The following is a 21,593-nucleotide window of genomic DNA, read 5'->3' as shown; positions in this document are numbered from 1 at the left end:
CTTTCGAGTTATGAGCTGGTGTTGATGTTGAAGGACTCTTATCAACAGACCAATGATCTGAAGCAGTTTGAAATGTATGCACTGATTGCAGAATACAAAGTAGTTTTTATATACCGATAGAAGAGAAAATTACGAGTTCCCTTCTTTGAATTATTTTCCATCCTGATTACTTCAGGAGATTTTGCTTGGCTGACAAATGCTTATGAAGATGTATATATATTCATCATCTTGGTGTCGTCGTCTCATCGTGAAGCTATTTTGAGGTTGAAGATGCATTTGAAGAACCTTAATACGCTGTGAGAGGAAAACCTCCCTGCATTGTTTTGCTTTGCTTATAAATTCATTGATTTATGTTAAATAGTTTAAGAAAAAAATTGATATTACAAATCTGTAATGTATTCTCCATTATTGGTATAACTGGACATGTCACATACTTGGTCTAGAGATGAATTTTCCAAAACTTGCCTATGAGATCGATTGCCTGCTCCGAATCTCTAGATTTTCGTGTCAAGTTCAATTGTGCTGTACCCTGGAACCTTCTTCAGGCCTATACCTTCCATCACTGATCTAACCTTCCTACATTCCTTCCAATTACCTTCTTCTGCATAGATATTAGACAACAATGTGAAAAATCCAGTATCATCTGTTTTCATGTTTACGATGTCTCGTTCGATGCTTGGAATCATATCCATTCTCTGGTGAATTCGACAGCCATTAAGTAAAGTACTCCAAATGCCAGCTTCTGGAGGGGAAGGCATAGACTTTATTATTCTATAGGCTTCATGGAGCTCCCCAGCCCGGCTTAGAAGGTCTACCATACAAGCCAAGTGTTCTGAGCTAGGTTCAACTCCGAAATCCTTCATCGAGTTGAAATAAAACTTTCCTTCTTCGATATATCCAGAATGACTGCAAGCAGAAAGTATATTCATGAAGGTAATTTCATTTGGTTTTATTCCTGATTGAACCATGCGACCGAAAAGCGAAATGGCAGCATCAACATTTCCATGGATTCCATATCCGCTAATCATGGTACTCCATGACACCACACTTCTTTCTGTCATCCGATCAAAAACTGCTTGGGCTGTTCGAAGTTCTCCACACTTCGAGTACATGTCAATCAAAGCAGTATCAATATAAATATCCTTTATACCAAAGGCAATGAGTTTCTGGTGAAGCCATTTTCCCTTTTCAAAAAGTCCGATGTGAGCACAAGCTTGAATTGCAGCTAAGAAGGTCACTTCATTTAAGTCGAGGCGGTCTAGATACATTTGATCAAAGAGACTAATTGCCTCCAACGAATTACCATTCTGCGAAAATCCACAAATCATAGAATTCCAAGCTACAACACCTTTGTTTTGAATCCTATCAAATATCAAATAGGCCAAATCCACTAGACCACATTTCGAATACATGTCAATTAGCGAATTCTGGACAAACTCATCCGGATTATGTCTTTTAGTGGCGAAACCATGTATTTGATGTCCGAGCTGTAATAAGCCCCCATCTCCACACACTGAGAGAGAACTTGACAGACTAAAAGAGTCTGGTATCAGTCCTTGCCTCTGCATTTCTATGAAGATTTCTAACGCCTCTTTCAACAACCCTTGTGAAGCATATCCTGATATAAGCATATTCCACAATACAATATTCCGCCTCCCGATAATATGGAGAACCTTCTCACAGTATCTCATTTTACTACATTTAACATATAATTCTATTAGTGCAGGCCCCAAATAATCATCATCAAGGTCCGCGTGTTTAACTGCGTAGCAATGAACCGATTTCCCTTCTCTGAGCAGGCTAGACCCACCACAAGAACTTAGAACAGTCATAATAGTAACTGCATTTGGTTCTACTTTAGATTCTAGCATCTCAACAAATATCTCTAGCGCTTGTTCAAACCAACCGCATCGATTATAGCACGAAATCATTGCTGTCCATGAAGCAACACTCTTGTTGATCATATTTACAAAGATTCTCTCTGCACTAGGAAAATCATCACATTTACAGTACATTACAACAAGAGAATTGTTCAATGGCCCCTGAGTTTCAATCTTCTGCCTCAATATATAACCATGAACTGATCTAGTTAGCCTAATTACACCCAATTCACCACAAGCCTCTGCAATACTAAGCATTGTCAAAGAATCCAATTCGAGACCTTTCGAAATCAATGAACGAAAGATCTCCAACCCTTCATTAACCTCCCCATTATTAATGTAACACGAAATAATAGAACTCCAGGAAACTACATCTCTCATTGACATATTATCGAACACCTTCCTGGCGTCCTCAACGCAACCTAAATCTCCATACATGCCTAATAGAGAGGTCTCAACCACAGCATCAAAATCAAATCCACATTTGATAATCCTCCCGTGGATCTTCTCAGCAATATTCAGATCACCAAAACCAGCACAAGCTCTTAAAACTGAAGAAAATATGAAATCCCCAATATGGAAATCGTTGTGTACCAAGTGGTTATACAGTGAAATAGCTTCCTGAAAGAAATGTGACCATACGTGGCACTTGATGAGCACACCACACATGAAAGAATCGGGATTTCGGAATGTATGAAAGACAGATGTAGAGGATTGGAGGGAACCCATTTGGGAATAGGACTCGATAAGCTTGGTAGAAGGTTGTGGGTCATTATGGAGGCCAGTGACGAAGAGATGGGCGTGGAGTTGAGTGAGAAGTTTTAAGTTTGAGCAGGACCTAAACAAGGGCATATAAAGTGTCATTGTCCTGAGCTGTTAATTTGATAATGTTATTCATGTGATCTGATCAAGTGTAAAGCTGTTGTTGAAGCTCAAGTAAACTCGATTGGTCTCCTTCCGACTCAGAGAGAATGAGCTGCCAGATATTGAGAACTTTCTCCGAGGTATAGCAATTTGACAAGGAACTTCACTGTCTATGGTCTGTATTCAGTATGTATGACTGAATAATATCATTCTTTAGGCCTGCTTTTCGATTTTTGTTTATTGATGTTTCAATTTTATTTTACACATTGACCGAGGAAGCCTCAATTGATTAGCAAGAACCGTGGACATTAAACTAAGGGTCCCTGACGTGATGTTTACTGTTAGAGCACGGTGATACAATTTTTTTTTTTGAATTATATCATAATAAACCTAATTTTTTTCAAAAAAAAAAAATCTAATACACTCAATCACCTCTCCATTACATCCATTTGTATCACTTTTTTACGTAGGACCCACTTATCATAAAACTCTTACACATTTCAAATAAATTATTATTTCTTTCCACCAAACAATTAATTTAATTATTTCATCATTGAATTTAAATAATTCCATTAATCTATAAATTAGTTAAAAAAAATAAATATCAATTATATCTATAATTATTTTTAACCGAAATAGTTAATTAAAAAATGTAATTAATTACAAAAATAACATATATCCCAAACGATATTTTTTATTGAAATAAAACACGAGAATACAAAACGGAATAAAATACAAAATTTAAAAACGAAAAAATACATAAAAGCACGAAACTAACATAAAACTATATTCCTCCTCCAATACAATTTAAAAAAAATACAAATTAAAAAAAATACAAATTAAAAAATACAATTAAAAAAATACAACTAAATATATTACCATTACCCTTATTTTTTTTTTTTTTGGTAGAAACAGGAAAGAAAACAAACCAACACCGAGACAAAAGCTAACCTGAGATCAGCCTAGGAAAGCTAACCCCAACTCTGTCCTCTAAAAGGAGAGAAGAAAGATAGATAGGAGGATCAGAAAGGGTGGAAACACCTAACATCCCCTCATGCCCAGCCGCCGCCAAGCGATCCGCAATTCGATTTTGTTCTCTGTAGATGTGGCTGAACTCTAAGAACTCAAAGGAGGAGCCAAGACTTCTTATTGCTTTGATAAGGTTTTGGCTACTAAGACAAAAAGCATGATTATTAGAGATCATACTAATAGCCTCCATATTATCAGACTCCACAGCAAGCCTTTTAATACCCAGATTTCTGGCAAGCTTTGTTGGTCCCTAGTAATTAGTTCCAAGGGGGGGGGAGGAACTAATATAACTTTTTTGCGTTTTGATTATGCTGACCTGAAGTTATTTTAGGAGTTAGTCAGCTCAGCTTTTGGTCAGCACGGCTGATTGTATAATAAGGCAGTTTTAGTACGATGCTGACTAAGACTGCTTTACTTGTGAGTTGGGAATTGACACTGTTGGGGTCAGCTTCCAGCTCAGCACTCAGATTTACTCAGTTTCAGTTTTAACAATTTATAAGCTGAGTAAATATAACTAACAATACATGCACATACATATATATATATTGAGAGAGAGTTCAGAAGTTACTCAGCACGACTTATCCTGGTTCGGCCTCTCTGCCTACGTCCAGTCCCCAGTTCCTCCTGGGATTTTCAATCCAATACTGAGCTCTTTCAAGGTAGAGCACAAAAACCCTTTACAAGGCAGTGAGTATGCAAGAGTACGTCCTCTATTCGTCTACTCAACTCCTACTAAGCACTACAACCCAGTACTTAGATTTTTCTACCACTGAATGCGTACAACCAAGCACTCAGTACATACCTCTCAATATTACTATTGATTACACACTTGTTCTTTTTCAGATAAAGAACACTTTAGATGATTACAGACAATCAATCTAGCATTTACACAAAGAATAGAAAAGTTGGTGTAAGATCTTTCTTGTTTTTGAGTGCTTTGAATATCTTTCTCTCTTGGATTTTTCTTTTTGTTGTTTCTGTAGTTGTATGTTATCCAAGAACCACCATTGTCCTTTTATAGATGAATTTCTGGTGATTGAAATCATTTGAGGTGATTTAGCCGTTAAGTCCAAAACGACTCTTTTAGCAGACATCTTCTGGTCAGCTTCAGTCTGTTCCGCCATTTCCTTTCTCTGTTTGCTTCAGGCGTCAGATCTTTGTCTTCTTGCATCAGACTTGTCTTTTGTGTCAGTTGTCTTTTACCAATAATCCATAGACCCATGATTCTTGGAATTAGACTTCTATATTTTCGAGGTTTCAATTATTGGTGCAGAGGATCGGCAGATTTTGTCTTCTTGTCAACGAATCCTTCATTCTTATTCTGACTGTAACTCAGCTTCGTTCGTTTCTGTCGAATGTACAAGTTTCATGCTGAGATATTTCTTAGTCAGCTCCATTCTGTATGTTTTCTCAAGAAGGAGTCTTCTGCTTTGGTCAGCTTTGTTCGGGTGATTTAGAAGGAAGCTTATGATGCATGTTCTACTCTACTCAGCTTCTTTGTTCTCCCATGCTGAGTTCCATTTCACTCAGCTTTGGCTTTATGCTGACTTTTAACCTGTCTTACTTTATATATATATATTTGCACTCAATATTGAACAAACTCATTAGTACAATTAAATCAAAGCATTTAAATTTAATTTCCTCTTAATCATGGATGATTTTGTCAAATCAAAATCTTGTGGAAAGGTGTTTCAACAAACTCCCCCATTTTGATGTTGGCAAAATACATAGTTATGGAACTCAGTTATAAGTTACCCCATGATTGATATTTTTTGACATGACTCCCCCGTAAGATTTGCACATCTTGTCTTAATTCTGAATCGTTTACTCTTAAGATATTTTACTTTGTGGGAATGTAAGTCAGTTTTCAAAAATATGTTACTCAGTCTATTTCCTCATATATACTGAGTATGCCTTACTTCTTGTTTGTTTAATTTTAGTTTAATCAACTTATATTGAGAAGAATAGGACTTAGTATAGATAAAAAAGGATAAGCACATTTCTGAAAATTGCTATGCTAAGTTCTACACATCTAGTGGACTTTATCTACTTCTTCTTCTTTTGATCAGCTTTAGCTATTCCTTTGCCTTTATCTTTGCTCATTGAGGCATAATCTGCAGGCTGAGTTCTACTTGTCTCCCCCGTTTTTCCATCATCAGGTTTATACACAAATGTGTCAGTGCGAGCATGAGCGGAAAGATGAGTTGCGTAGCGCTGGAGTCTCGAAGTACTTTCACGCAGACCGTCAATGATAGGAACACTATCACACTGGACGCGTGGAGGAACCCGAAGGGAACTGCTGATCATGCTGAGCAGACATTCATGAGATTTGCTCAGCCAGGTGAGGGAACTTGTAAGTTGACCAAAGGATTGGTGATACATTTTAAGCAAGGCAGAGTCGTAGAATATGCGCTGGGCATTATTGATTCTCATCTCCTTCATGATGGCCTTTGAAAAACTTAAGAGTTCGCTGTTGGAGACTGGGTCAACTTCCATTGGTGTTTTGTGAAGGTTGAGCAGACGAACAGCTTCACTCAGTTGATCGATGGTACATTGTGAGGAGGAAGATACTAAGTCACGTGTGTGGGTCAGCTCAGCATGAAGCTTGGTAAAGCAATCTTGAAGCTCAGCATTGGTGACTAACTCAGCATTGGTAGATGAACTGGACTTGGCTAATTCATGAGTGAGCTTGGTGAAGAGCCCTTGGAGGTCAGCCGAAGTAGCATGTCCTGAATTTATTTCAGATAAGTGTTGAACTTTACCTTCAAGGGAGTTCAAATGATTGACCATTGTAAGAACCAATTCAGACAGCTTTGTGATGTGATCTTGTCGTGGTTGCTGAGTTTGAATGGAGGTCATTATGCTGATCAGGTCCTTCAGCCCTTTTATTTCATTCAGAAGCTGAGTGACTGTGGGCAGTTGGGAAGATTCAGGATTGGAATTTTCAGTTTCAGCTTGAGTAGGGTTCAACTCTTGAAGCAGAGATTGAGCAGAGGCAATGATTCGTCTGCCTGACTCAGTAGCGTTCAAGTAGTCAAACTTGGTCGTGTTTGGGTCGGTGGATGGAATTTGCCCTGGTGGTGGAGGAGTTTGATGTTGGCCAGCTTGATTATCTTGATTGGGGACCGGACTCTGCGGCAAAGTGCTGGTAGGAACAGTGTTATCAACATGTGGAGATGGAGGTGGAGGCATGTTGACCTGTGGATCCTGAGTGGGTGAAATGGAGGCAGTTTCTGTTTCTCCTTCTTGAACAGTTGGATTTGGATTTTCAAAGGACTTGGCTTGTTCCTCATCCTGAGTAACAGAGGCTTGTTTTTCCTTTTGAGTGGACTCAGGAGCATTTGCAAAATAGGAGAATTGTAACTCAGACAGACCGAAGAGTTGTTCATGCGGGGTTGAGTCTGCAAGAAGATCAATGATCTGAGCTTTATGAGCTTTCTTTTTGAGTCGTTTGAGTTTCTGTTGCTTCGGAGGAGAGGGGTCAGCATCATTTCCCAGATCAGTGTCAGCTGTCTCCTCATGAGGCTCAGCATGATCCTCGACTTCCACATGTTCAGTTTCTTGCTCTATTCCTTCCTGAGGCTGCTCCATATCAGCATTTTCTTCATACTCAGCATGAGTTTCTTGCTCAGTATGAGTCTCTTGCTCAGCAGCGGCTTCCTTGTCTTTTTCATGATCTTGGGTTGTTACAACCCAATCTACGGGATCAGCTTCAACTGTTCTTATGGACTCAATTCTCTTCCTCTTCTTCAAAGGAGATTCAGGAGTTTCTTCTTCTTCTTCTTCATGCCTTTTCTTCTTCTCTGCTGACTCAGCTCCTTCTTTTGCTTTGTCAGTTTTGACCTTTTCTTTAGACATCAATCTTATCTTCCTTGGGACGTTATGGATGTCTTTGGCACAGGTTTTACTGACCTTTCTCTTCTTCATTTTCTTCTCTTTAGGTTGCTCAGCAGGAACTTCCACTTCTGTTTCAGGCTCATTTTCAGGCTCAACGTTTAACTCAGCATCATCATTAGCAGCTTCTTCATATCCTTTCAGTGGTTGATTGTATGTTAATCCAATCAACAGAGCTGCTGTGATTTCAGTCCCTAAGGAGTCAGTTTCGCCTATTGTTTCAACCTGTTTGTCTTTGATGATCTTGGTGACCAAAGAGCCCAGCCTGAGTTTCTTTGCGCTGCGTTGAAAGGCCCCCACTAAAAAGATGGGCATGTTGAGTGGAGTATAGGTCAACATGTGCCATATGAAGCACTATTCGAAGTTGGAGGCAGATGAGGCTGAGGCGAGCTTAGGGAGGATGAAGTTGGTCAGTATATAGTGAGCCATCTTTTGATCTTGCCCCATACATGTGCTTGGTATCTCCCCTTTGTGATCCTTGGGCTTGCAGAATCCTTTGATTTTGTCAAGGGTTTCTTTGGGGACTTTCTCCTTTGTTGTTCTGAACTCTATGCCCTCGTTTGGCAGGTTTAGCAATGTAGCGAGGTAGGCAGGGGTTATGGTGATTTTCTGGCCTTTTATTATGGTCTCCAGGTAGTCAGCATCATCCTCATCGACGCACAAGTTGGAGTAAAATTCTCTGACCAGTCTGGGATATACCTTTCCGGCGAGAGAGAAAAGGCCGGTCCATTTGTTTTGCTTAATCCATTCGCAGAAGGGTTTCTCAGAGGCGACGAAACTTTGAGAAAACCATCTGCACTTCAATACTTCCAGATTTCCAACCCTTTTGTGCACTTTGATCATATTCCTTTCGATTTGCTTTGAAGACCCAGCTATGTCAGCTTGAGTGGGTTTGCCAGATGTTTGGCCAGTCTGAGTGGTGAGGTTAGGGATTTCGTTCTTGCCGGAAGCCATTGTTATCGAGAGGGGTTTTTAAGATTTAGGGAGAAGGGGAAGATTTCGATTTCTGGCGATTTGTAAGCGTAAAAACAATGAATGGGGACTCTTTTCGCCATTTATAGACACATCAGTCATTAATGTACTGGCCGTTCTTATCTTGGGACTCTAATCGACAAGGATTCTGTCATTTATGACAGGTTCGGCGCATGGGTTTTCATCATTACTCGCATTTTCCTAGGTATGATTTGTTACACGTGTTATGGTGTATTGGTGCAAGTGGATATTTGCCCGGTTTGCCATAATTCGAACCGTTTGTTATTCTGAGTATTCAATTCTATGATGATGGATTTCCTATCTCTAAGTGACTCAGTATTCACAACATATGTATATTCACTCAGCATAGGATGATTCCTCAATATATCTATCTACTCAGCACAGAATCTTTTCTAGGAATTTGTATTAACTCAGCATAGACTATTAGGCTCAATATCTAGTAGTTGGTCAGCATGACAATTACTCAACATTTATTCAACTACTTTAGATTATTGAAGAGGATTAGACATACCAATGGCTTCCCTTAGTGTATTGAATTGTTCACGAGCCAAAGGTTTAGTGAAGATATCTGCAAGCTGTTCATTTGTTGGCACATAGGTCAGCTTGATCTCATCCTTTAGTACGTGATCTCTGATGAAGTGATGCCTTATGCTGACATGCTTCATCCTGCTGTGTTGGATAGGATTCTTTGATAGATCAATGGCACTCTTATTGTCACATTTGATCTCTATTGTCTTCGTTGTTACTCCATAATCCTCGAGATGTTGCTTTATCCATAGGACTTGAGCAACACAGCTTCCAGCAGCAACGTACTCAGCTTCAGTTGTAGATAGGGCAACTGATGCTTGCTTCTTGCTAAACCGTGATACTAGACAACTTCCAAGAAAATGACATCCTCCTGATGTACTTTTGCGTTCTAGCTTGTCTCGTCCATAGTCAGCATCAGTGTATCCAATGAGTGTGAAGTCATTTGAGGCTGGATACCATAAACCTGCATCAACTGAGCTCTGCAAATATCTAAAAATTCTTTTTACAGCAATTAGATGAGATTCCCTGGGGTCAGCTTGATATCTAGCACAATAACATACTGAGTATTGAATATCAGGTCTACTAGCAGTGAGGTAGAGTAAGGAACCAATCATACCTCTATAGAGTTTGCTATCAACTGACTTACTCTTTTCATTCTTGCATAGGACAGTATCAGTACCCATGGGGGTTGATATTTGTTTGCATTCTTCCATGCTGAACTTCTTTAACATTTCCTTAGCGTATTTAGACTGACTAATAAATATGCCATTCTTACCTTGCTTTATTTGAAGTCCAAGGAAGAAGCTGAGTTCACCCATCATAGACATTTCGAACTCAGTTTGCATCTGTTTGCTAAACTCTTGGCATAAAGATTCGTCAGTAGCACCAAATATTATATCATCCACATATATTTGTGCAAGTAAGGTATGTTTCCCCTTTTTCTTAATAAACAAGGTTGTGTCAGCTTTTCCTCTGACATAATTCCTGGTTAGTAGGAAGTTGGTCAACCTTTCATACCAAGCTCTTAGAGCTTGCTTCAGGCCATACAAGGCCTTTTTAAGTTTATAAACGTGGTTTGGAAATTTTGAATCTTCAAAACCGGGAGGTTGATTAACATAAACCTCTTCGTTTATAAAACCATTAAGGAATGCGCTTTTGACATCCATTTGATATAATTTAAAGTTCATGAAACTAGCATATGCACATAATATGCGTATTGCTTCCAACCTAGCAACAGGTGCAAACGTTTCACCATAGTCTATCCCTTCTTGCTGACTATAGCCTTGAGCTACTAGTCGAGCTTTGTTCCTAATTACATTTCCATGTTCATCTAGTTTGTTTCTAAAAACCCACTTAGTTCCTATGGATTTTTGATTCCTAGGTTTCGGTACTAAATCCCATACCTCATTTCTTGTGAATTGATCAAGCTCTTCCTGCATAGCGTTGATCCAATACTCATCATGCTCAGCATCAGCAAAATTCTTTGGTTCATGAATTGATACGAAGGCAACGTTGCAAAGAAATTTTCTAAGCTGATCTCTAGTCATTACTTTGTTATTTGCATCGTCAAGGATGGACTTCTCTGAATGTCCTCTTGGAATTTTTATCTCCTTGGGTAGTGTTGAGTTGTTTGGAACAGGTGTTTCTACAATCTCTGCAGGGACAGATTGGTCAGCAAAGGTAATTTCAGTTTCAATTTTACCTTGGCTCAATCCTTGAACTGATGGCTCAGTATGCACATTTTGATCAGCAGACACTGAGTTGGGTTCTTCCTCTATATGTTGAGTTATTCTTCCTGTAGGGTCAGTTTCATCGAAATCTACATGGACTGACTCTTCCACAACTTGGGTTCTTTTATTATAAATTCTATATGCTTTACTGTTTGTTGAGTATCCTAGAAAGATCGCTTCGTCAGCTTTGGCATCAAATTTTGCCAGATTATCTTTGGTGTTGAGTATGAAACACTTACACCCAAAGGCACGAAAGTATCCAATATTGGGCTTTCGTCCTTTCCAAAGTTCATAAGGGGTTTTCTTTAGTATAGGTCTTACTAATGCTCTATTTAATATATAGCAGGCTGTATTGACTGCTTCTCCCCAAAAGTACTTTGGAAGCCTGTTTTCACTCAGCATTGTTCTAGCAATTTCTACTATTGTCCTATTCTTCCTTTCAACCACTCCATTCTGTTGAGGAGTTCTAGGTGCAGAGAAATTATGGTCAATGCCATTGGTTTCACAGAATTCATCAAACAATTGGTTTTTGAATTCTCCACCATTGTCACTTCTAATGTGAGCTACTCTTAGGTCTTTTTCATTTTCAACCTTTTTGACTAATGTGGTAAATACTTCAAATGTCTCATCCTTGCTACTTAGCAGGATAACCCAAGTGTACCTAGAGAAATCATCTACAATAACTAAGGAAAATTTCTTACCTCCCAAGCTGAGTGGCTGGATAGGTCCGAAAAGATCCAAATGTAGTAATTCCAATGGTCTTTTGGTTGAGACAACCTTTTTGCTATGGAATGATTTTTTGATTTGTTTTCCTTGCTGACAAGCATTGCAGAGTTGATCTTTCTCATACTTTAATTTTGGTAATCCCTCAACTAATTGCTTTCTAGCTATTTTGGCAAGAAGGTCCATGCTGACATGCCCAAGTCTCCTATGCCATAGCCAGGAGTTATCCTCTTTTGATACTAAGCATATACTCTTTGAAAATTCCTTTTCCAAGTTTAACATGTAAACATTTTCTACACGAGGGGCTGTTAAAATCAAATCATTTGTTTTTCCCTCGAGTATTTGGCACTTAGTATCATCAAATATAACCTTCCTTCCACTCTTGCAAAGCTGAGCTACGCTTAGAAGATTATACTTGAGACCTTTAACTAAGGAGACTGACTCAATTTTAGGGTTACCTCCGACAGTTCCTGAGCCGACTATCTTGCCCTTTTTGTTGTCTCCAAAGCTTACACTACCTCCTCGTTTAGGCTCTAGTGTGATGAACTGAGTTTTATCACCTGTCATGTGCCTTGAGCATGCGCTGTCTATATACCAAAGTTTTGATTTCTCCACGCATGTCAAGCTTACCTGCATTTTAGACTATTCATTTTTAGGTACCCAATCCTTTTTGGGTCCTTTCATGTTAGTGTAAACAGGTGCAAAATCATATTTTAACTTGTGACGACACACATTTGTGGTATGACCATTTTTTCCACAAAAGCCACACATGGTTACCTTTTGAGGGTGATATTGAGTGTGGTCAGCATTGTTATGCTGAGCATGCCAGCATATTTTAGTTGTGTGACCTTTCTTACCACAGAGGTCGCATTTGACAGTTTTATTATGCCAGCACACAGCTTTTGTGTGTCCTCTCTTCCCACAACAGCTACACTGGGTGAACTGTTTATGCTGACCAGTACCAGAGTACTCAGCATGGGATTTATTCTTAGTTGACCTGTTTATTTGGTTTTGTAGGATTGTCACATCCTTTCTAAGTTTCCTAGACTCAGTTTGAACCTCCACGACAGACTTATGTAAGATTTGCATATTTGTATGTAAGTCTGAGTTGTCCTGGAGGAGATATCGGAGATCACTTAGTTTGACCTCCTCAATCTCGTCACAGCGCCTGCTGAGTGCCTTACTTCTTTTGTTACACTTTTTAATTAGTGTATATAAGTCACTCAGAGCATTTATCATTTCATTTCTAAGCAGGAATAGGGATGTTACCTCATTGTTGTTTTCTTCTTGCTCAGAATCTTCAGATAGGTTGATTTGCTCAGACTGAGACCGGTCAGCTCCATCGTCTGCCATGAAACATATGTTGGCTGTTTCGTTTTGCTCAGCTTCGGTTGATGTTGACTCATCGCTGTCACTCCAAGTGGCCATCATTGCCTTTTTGCTTCCATTCTTGTCTTTCTTCAGACTGGGACAGCTTGACTTAATATGCCCAGTTTGATGGCATTCATAACATGTAACAGGCTTGGAGCTGTCCTTTTTGTATCTGGTGTCACTAGACTCAGCTTTGTATCTGTCTCCTCTCTTGTATGGCCGCTTACCATTTCTTTCATTTCTTCTGAATAGCTTTTTCATTTTTCTAGTAAACATGGCCATTTCCTCATCATCAGTTGATTCTCCTTCAGTGGAGTCAGCTTTCATCACTAGTGATTTTTGTTTCTTATCCTCAGATTTTTCTTTAGCTTCAAAGCTTTTCATTGAAATTTCATGAGTCAGCAAGGATCCGATTAGCTCATCATATTTATATGTGGTCAGGTCCTGAGCTTCTTCTACGGCTGTTTTCTTTGCTTGCCAGCTTTTGGGAAGACTTCGTAAGATCTTCTTCACTTGCTCTTCTTCAGTGAAGATCTTGCCGAGTCTTTTAAGCTCATTTATTATGTTAGTGAACCTGGCATTCATTGCTGAGATGTCCTCATTGTCGGTCATTTCAAACAGCTCATACAGTCGCATGTGTTGGTTTACTTTTGACTCCTTGACCTTGTTGGTGCCTTCATAAGTTACTTCAAGCTTTTTCCAGATCTCCTGTGCTGACTCACAACCTGAAATCTTATTGTATTCTGCAGCATCTAAAGCACAGTGAAGCATATTTATAGCCGAAGCATTATTTTGTAATTTTCTGAGGTCTTCCTCTGTCCACTCAGTTTCACTCTTGATAACTTTCTCGTTATCAACAGTTTTATAAGGTATATGTGGACCTTGAACTATTGCAAGCCATGCACTCATATTTGTAGCTTGAATAAAGTTCTTCATCCTATTCTTCCAGAATGTATAATTAGATCCAAAGAATAGGGGAGGTCGAGTGATTGATAACCCCTCAGGGAGTATCTGTGTTGTTTGATTTCCTGGAAGGAAACGAGTGCTATTTTCAGCCATTTAGGGATCAGCTCAAGATTGTTAGATCTTTGAATAGTGAGCTTTTGGTTCTGATACCACTTGTTGGTCCCTAGTAATTAGTTCCAAGGGGGGGGGTTAGGAACTAATATAACTTTTTTGCGTTTTGATTATGCTGACCTGAAGTTATTTTAGGAGTTAGTCAGCTCAGCTTTTGGTCAGCACGGCTGATTGTATAATAAGGCAGTTTTAGTACGATGCTGACTAAGACTGCTTTACTTGTGAGTTGGGAATTGACACTGTTGGGGTCAGCTTCCAGCTCAGCACTCAGATTTACTCAGTTTCAGTTTTAACAATTTATAAGCTGAGTAAATATAACTAACAATACATGCACATACATATATATATATTGAGAGAGAGTTCAGAAGTTACTCAGCACGACTTATCCTGGTTCGGCCTCTCTGCCTACGTCCAGTCCCCAGTTCCTCCTGGGATTTTCAATCCAATACTGAGCTCTTTCAAGGTAGAGCACAAAAACCCTTTACAAGGCAGTGAGTATGCAAGAGTACGTCCTCTATTCGTCTACTCAACTCCTACTAAGCACTACAACCCAGTACTTAGATTTTTCTACCACTGAATGCGTACAACCAAGCACTCAGTACATACCTCTCAATATTACTATTGATTACACACTTGTTCTTTTTCAGATAAAGAACACTTTAGATGATTACAGACAATCAATCTAGCATTTACACAAAGAATAGAAAAGTTGGTGTAAGATCTTTCTTGTTTTTGAGTGCTTTGAATATCTTTCTCTCTTGGATTTTTCTTTTTGTTGTTTCTGTAGTTGTATGTTATCCAAGAACCACCATTGTCCTTTTATAGATGAATTTCTGGTGATTGAAATCATTTGAGGTGATTTAGCCGTTAAGTCCAAAACGACTCTTTTAGCAGACATCTTCTGGTCAGCTTCAGTCTGTTCCGCCATTTCCTTTCTCTGTTTGCTTCAGGCGTCAGATCTTTGTCTTCTTGCATCAGACTTGTCTTTTGTGTCAGTTGTCTTTTACCAATAATCCATAGACCCATGATTCTTGGAATTAGACTTCTATATTTTTGAGGTTTCAATTATTGGTGCAGAGGATCGGCAGATTTTGTCTTCTTGTCAATGAATCCTTCATTCTTATTCTGACTGTAACTCAGCTTCGTTCGTTTCTGTCGAATGTACAAGTTTCATGCTGAGGTATTTCTTAGTCAGCTCCATTCTGTATGTTTTCTCAAGAAGGAGTCTTCTGCTTTGGTCAGCTTTGTTCGGGTGATTTAGAAGGAAGCTTATGATGCATGTTCTACTCTACTCAGCTTCTTTGTTCTCCCATGCTGAGTTCCATTTCACTCAGCTTTGGCTTTATGCTGACTTTTAACCTGTCTTACTTTATATATATATATTTGCACTCAATATTGAACAAACTCATTAGTACAATTAAATCAAAGCATTTAAATTTAATTTCCTCTTAATCATGGATGATTTTGTCAAATCAAAATCTTGTGGAAAGGTGTTTCAACAAGCTTGACTCCAGAAAGAATACCCCAAAGTTCCGCTGAAAAGGATGAGCCCAAACCCAGGTTATGGGTGAATCCAGACAACCAGGCACCTCCCACGTCCCTGAACACGCCTCCAGCCGCGATCTTTCCATTGTTGAGACAGGAGTCATCCGTGTTCAACTTAACCACCCCATCCTTCGGCCTACACCACCCAACGAGTTGAACCTCTTTATTCTGGGTAGAATTGGCAAGGGGGTCCCCTTTGAAGCTCCCCGTAACGGTAAGGAGCTTTTTAGAGAAGAACTCGGGTAAGTTCTGAATAAAAACAGTCTTCTCACCAAAGATCTCCTCGTTTCTCCACTTCCAAAGGTGGTGGCAGATAATAGCAAATAAAATGTCTCCCTGCTCCATGCTAGCCATTAACCTACCTTTAACCCCATTGGAGAACCAGTCATTCTCAGGGTAGGCAAAGAAGGAGGGGAGAATGTGGTGCGGAAGAACTTTCTGCCAAACCTCCTTACTCTTAGGGCAGTCCCTAAGGGCATGGCACAAAGATTCAACTTGGCCTCTGCATCTACTGCAAGCACCTGAATCCGCCAAGTGACGTTTATGTCTATCCGAATTAGTCAGCAACCTGTCCTTGACTCCAAGCCACAGGAAGCTCCTCATTCGGTAAGGGATTTTCAGAGCCCAAATGGATTTCCAAGTGTCCGAAAGAGGGTCGGATCTGTCAAGAGTAAAAGCTTCAAAGGCAGACTTGCAAGAGTAAGCTCCATTTTTTGTCAGGGCCCAGTAACGCCTATCCTTGTCCTCTTCAAGGTTACTAATCTTCACTCCCCTGATATATAATTAATTTTTTTTTAAATTAATGCAAATTGCAACGTATAGATAGAAGACAAATTCAATATATTATTTTAGTATATTTCTACACATCTACTTGCTTTTCCATTTTTCTTTAAAAAAAAAATTAATAATGCTAATCACACTTTGATATATATTATTTTATTATATTTCTACCAACCATGTTTCTGCTTTTTTCCCTCCTCTCTATATCACAATTGTGATACACTCTTTCTCTCTCCTCCCTTTGACTTTCACCCTCGCAATGCAATGATACAATTTATTGTATCAAATTTGCTAAGTGAGGCGTCCACTGTGGGTGGTCTTAGAAAAATGTTTTTCCACAAAAATAAAGATTGCCTGTTTTTATAAAAAATCTACTTTTCAGACATAAAAAGCCAAAAAAAAAAAGATATTACTAGCCAAACAGCTTTTTAAAGTGGACAGACCTGATAATTTCGTGTTCAAGTCATGTTCGTATCATTTTCGAGTTAAAAAGGTAAACCCAAACCCAACCCAAAAGCTTTTATGTTATAATAGTGTTAACATGTTTGAATTAGTATCGATTTTTGAGGCACTAGCAAAGTTCAAGGAGATAATATATTTTTATGGACAAGTTGCTAATGATATATTAGGCCAAAATAGTATTATGAAATATAAAAAGTTGGTTTAAAACATAGAGTTATCAGAGTTCAGAACTACACAATTCTTTCATGCTACATGTTCTTTTTTATGATTTCCTTTTATAAAACTAAATTACCAGCTTCAGTTTTGGAGCCAAATTTGAAACTATCTATGCTCAACTTGTTTGATAAAAACAGAATTCGGAACTTCGGTTATAAAGCCAATAAGATTGATTCCATGACATATCAACCCAACTCAAGCTCTAGCCTAATATATAATGGTCCTGAAACAACCAGAGACGATCTCTCATTGCTCTTCCAGCATACCAATTCACACAACAATTGTTATCCAAATAACTAGGCAGGCAAGAGGCAATATATTGTACAGGAATCCGGAAAGAGAACTTGTATTCCAATGTATATCATATACAAGGAGTTCTGCCACATTGCCGGAGCTATTAGCCGAATTTCCTGCAAAACTGAACAAAAATAAACAGATCACAATGACCACCTATTCATACGAGATACAACTTAATCATAAAGGATCTTTTTAACATTCAAATACTTACAAGCTAACGTGGACTAAGAACTGCAACCTTTTAAGCATCACCTCCGTCTTCATCTTGTTGATCACTTGGTACTTCATGACGAGGCTTGTTGTACTTTTCTCGGAGCTGTTTAATCGGGATTAAATCTCCTGCTGTATCCGTCCCATAGAATAAGAAGGAAACATAGGGATGGTCAAACCTGCCCTGCAGATGGTTAAGTACAGCCTAAAAGTTAACCCAGGTGATAGGGGAATGTTTCAGGCTTTTGATAAACATTTGAGCTCTCACCAGATCTGGTTTCTCCGGGGCTACCAAATTTTCCTCAGCAACTGCAACCACCAACCCGAAGTTCAGAAGGGGTATTAGCATGGCTATTAACACGAAACTTGCTCAAGCAACAATGTCAATATTCTATCAAATCTGTATACCACAAACTCCAATGCCCCACCCATAAAAAAGAGACTTGTTTTTTTCAATTCAGAGAAACAGAAATTAGTAAATACACAATTCACTCCAGTTACAAATTCCTTTTTTATAATAAAAAAATAAATAAAATGAAAGTTGACTTGGGCCAACTTGATAAAATGCTGATTACCATAGGCCACTAGTAGGTTGGGATCTGCATGTACATCAACCAGAACCTGAAAAACAAGTAAGAAGTCATCTTTAATGAGGCAACTTTGTGGAGCAACATACATATTAGATGAAACAGATCACTACTACATCCTTTTTCCAATGACAAACATCTGCTAAACTATTCATTAACAGGATTAATAATTTCATAATAACTGTATTACAGCCACATCTTTGGAGACAAATGTTCTAGCATTACAAACTCCTTTTTCCAGACAAATAAGGAATCGATTTTCCTTCAAATTAAATGAGATAAACCAAATGCCCCTTTTTTCTGTTATTATTATTGTCAACAATTTTTTATTACATATTAGAATTGAAGGATTTGGAAGCTGAGAGATACGAGTCAGTAAATCGAGCTGAAGGTGTAAAAGGTAAGCTAGAGGCAGAGCACAAGCCCCTTCCAGTTCCAAAATGTAACAGTCCAAAGATAAATGAAAAAGAAATCACTATTTTTTAGGTATACGAAAGGAAAAGGAACCCACAATAATGGCAGGGAATGAAGATCAGGACAAACTTAACCTGATAAAATGGTTGGGAAGAACCCCGAGGTAATTTTTCAACCTGTGCAGTTTCCATCCATGAAGTTGACTCGCAGCATACTGGATCCATTCCACAAACTACAGCACGATAGCCTGAGATTGCAATACAGCCCTCAGAAAGGATAAAAAAAGTGGCAAAAAAATGAATGAAAGAGTATGCAGTCTACACAATCTGGAACATGCAGGAAATTCATATTTTATTCTTCATGCACTATTTTTCAATTCATGGAACAATATACAGGTCCTCCTGTTTTTTTGTTATAAAATGATTGAAATGTGCAAACTAAGAATAAATGCAACAGCAGACAGCAGCATTTTCATCCTACGCTAAAGAATCAACTCATGGAAAAGAAGAATATATTATGGAATTTGTGGAGTTCATTATGAAGAGATACATTAACCAATTAAGCTATTCAGGTGAAAAAAGAGTCACCATAGAGATATTGGGGTTTGTTATAAGTGTAAGCTTTATGTTCTCCAAAGTCTCATGGAAACATGACAAACGAATGAAGCACAAATTATCCTGAATTATAATATCTATGATACAGATGTGCTGACGTGGCATGGTTTCATTTTAGAAAAACATTGCATAGAACTGGACCTCATATAGGAAGTGAAGCTGCAATAAATGAAACAATGTGGCATGCTTTACCAAAGATCTTGTGTGTCACTTTTTGTCCTAAACGAAATTCATACTGTGCCTTTTCATATATCAGAGCTTTCGCTGATACAGCCAGAGACTCTGCCTCTTGCTTGGAAATTTGATCCCGCAATTGAGCTGCTACAGCATAATTCTCATTCTCAACTGCTTTCTGCAGATCAGCACTGCAAGGTAAGTGGTAGTTTAGAAATGCATAGTTCAGAAATTTGGGATAACAAAAAGAAAATCTAACAACAAGGTTGTTGTAACTTGTCAAAGATAAATCTGATACATTAATGACTTCACACATTCTTTCCTGATTTAAGCTAAATTTTGGTAGAATAGCAAAAATTCAGGCTCACCGTAATCGTATGATGCTGATGCCCTTATCTTGAGCTTCACTCTTTGAGGATGATCCTCGTTTTGCTTCCTGTTGTCGAATAACCTCTACTTCAACCTTCCAAAAAGAGAACTCTATCAGCATGCTGTAAATTCATCTTGTTTATAGACTTATGTGCAAACATTTTCACAGGTTGTGGTATTAATTCATATGATGCGAACATACATAAGTTCACCAAATTATAAATAAAACTCCATACATGCCCAATGTATGTGTAATGATCCCACTTCATATAACTGTTTCTTCCACTACTTAAAACATACAAATAAGCTTGCAAGAGACTGGATGAAAAGAAAAAACAAAATAAACTTGTCTCATTAAAAAAGAATTACTCACATAAACTAATATTGGGACAGTTGAAAATCAAATAATGCATCTTAACAAGTCCAGCATATGAGAATTAACCTCGGTAAGCTTGTTTCTCAATTCTTGCGCAATGTCATACTGCTCCGTATTCAGAGCATACTACAATTCCATAGCACCCAGCCAACATAAGCTTGTCAGAATAACAATAATGGAGAAGCCAACTAACTGCTTTATTCTGTAAGAGAAAAATCTCCAAAATTTGAAAGCAGCATATCAAACCTGAACTCGAGTTGCTAAGTCTAACTGAAAAAAGAAAATCAAGATATCCTCATTAGCACTCTCGCTGCGCTCACGGGTTGCGTCCAACTCCTGATTACCCCCTTTATTGAATAGCCATCCAGCTTTGGCCCTTACATTTCTATGTCTTAATATGATGGGGTTACCAGTAAAGAATAAGCTTGGAACAAACTGATGCAAAGAGCAATTCTTATTAGCCACAGAAGGTAGATGGGTGTTCCCTATCATTCTGAAATCCCTCCTCCATGATGGTATGAATCCAGAATTCCTTGATACAGTTAGAGTGCTTGAAGACAGACTTTGCACCATTAATCCCAGGAAATGAAACTCCCCTCAGAGTATGAACAGCCTTTCTGAATAAATTTTGAACAACAACAAATCAATCAGCAATGCTTCCTCGTTTTGAGTAAATTTTGTTTTATAAATAAATTGAACTACAGTATAACAATGCCCACCCATGAATGTTCACATATGAATTAATTAACAGTGAAAATATAGCGTTAAATTCAGATGATTGAAGACATTCAGCCCAACCAATATACTCCATATTATCGAATCAAATTCATCCGTTTACCGAACCAAAGAGAAAACAACTTAACTAAAACAAACAATTCAACTCAATGTAAGATCGAAATGTGAAATTCTTGTTTAAACCCTTGCCCAAATTATATATAAAAAAAAAAAAAGTAGAAAACAGAAAGAGGAATACTGAAATAGATAAGAAAACTGACCAGCGATTAGATAGGTTGCAGAGAAGAAATTTAGTGTGAAAGAGTAAAACGAAATTCTGTTAGAAAATGATGAAATTCGAGGGACTGATGCTGAACTCAGACCTCAGGAAGCCCAGCCTTGTTTATGCCCTTCAAATCAAAACAAATGCAGAGATACTGACACGTGGAAATCTTAGTTACCAGAAAGGAGTAAGTATCAATTTCACCATTCCAATTGCACAAAAATATCAATTTAATTTATGAACTCATTCATTATTATCAAATGTCGATTTATTTCATCTATTGGAAAAAAAAAATGAATCGAAATTCTTAATAATTTGATGAAAATTTAATTAATTTTCCACAATCACATCAGACACCCAACTAGTTTTTTTTTTTTTAAGAAAAATAATAGGGTTGGTTAAATAAAACTCATAATTGATCAAAATAAATATACACCTCCGTGAAACACAGACTTTTGGAGAG

General features: G+C 38.2%; 2 protein-coding genes across 2 annotated transcripts; both read right to left on the bottom strand.

The window, feature by feature from the left end:
• Window positions 1-488: 488 nt before the first annotated feature.
• LOC136217805 (putative pentatricopeptide repeat-containing protein At1g69350, mitochondrial) lies at window positions 489-2,974 on the bottom strand. The gene has a single exon (XM_066004467.1). It carries the CDS (start codon window positions 2,742-2,744, stop codon window positions 495-497), a length of 2,250 nt encoding a protein of 749 aa, XP_065860539.1. The 5' UTR covers window positions 2,745-2,974; the 3' UTR covers window positions 489-494.
• Window positions 2,975-17,039: 14,065 nt separating this feature from the next.
• Window positions 17,040-21,332, bottom strand: LOC136217804 (clp protease adapter protein ClpF, chloroplastic). Its single transcript, XM_066004466.1, has 10 exons — window positions 21,129-21,332; window positions 20,380-20,750; window positions 20,200-20,259; window positions 19,757-19,851; window positions 19,407-19,579; window positions 18,735-18,847; window positions 18,175-18,220; window positions 17,868-17,908; window positions 17,601-17,783; window positions 17,040-17,510 (listed from the first exon to the last, which is right to left on the bottom strand). Exons 2-9 carry the CDS (start codon window positions 20,704-20,706, stop codon window positions 17,631-17,633), a joined length of 1,008 nt encoding a protein of 335 aa, XP_065860538.1. The 5' UTR covers window positions 20,707-20,750; window positions 21,129-21,332; the 3' UTR covers window positions 17,040-17,510; window positions 17,601-17,630.
• Window positions 21,333-21,593: the final 261 nt, after the last annotated feature.

The sequence above is a fragment of the Euphorbia lathyris genome, chromosome 2, assembly GCF_963576675.1.
Source record: "Euphorbia lathyris chromosome 2, ddEupLath1.1, whole genome shotgun sequence".
Lineage (NCBI taxonomy): Eukaryota > Viridiplantae > Streptophyta > Magnoliopsida > Malpighiales > Euphorbiaceae > Euphorbia > Euphorbia lathyris.
This window is presented reverse-complemented; position numbering and strand designations above follow the sequence as displayed.

Coding starts and splice junctions, on each gene's coding strand:
- LOC136217805 (XM_066004467.1), bottom strand. CDS start 2,744: ATGACACTTTATATGCCCTTGTTTAGGTCCTGCTCAAACTTAAAACTT.
- LOC136217804 (XM_066004466.1), bottom strand. CDS start 20,706: ATGGTGCAAAGTCTGTCTTCAAGCACTCTAACTGTATCAAGGAATTCT. Junction 20,260..20,379: donor ACTTAGCAACTCGAGTTCAG/GTTTGATATGCT, acceptor ATGGAATTGTAG/TATGCTCTGAATACGGAGCA. Junction 19,580..19,756: donor ATCAGCATCATACGATTACG/GTGAGCCTGAAT, acceptor CTTACCTTGCAG/TGCTGATCTGCAGAAAGCAG.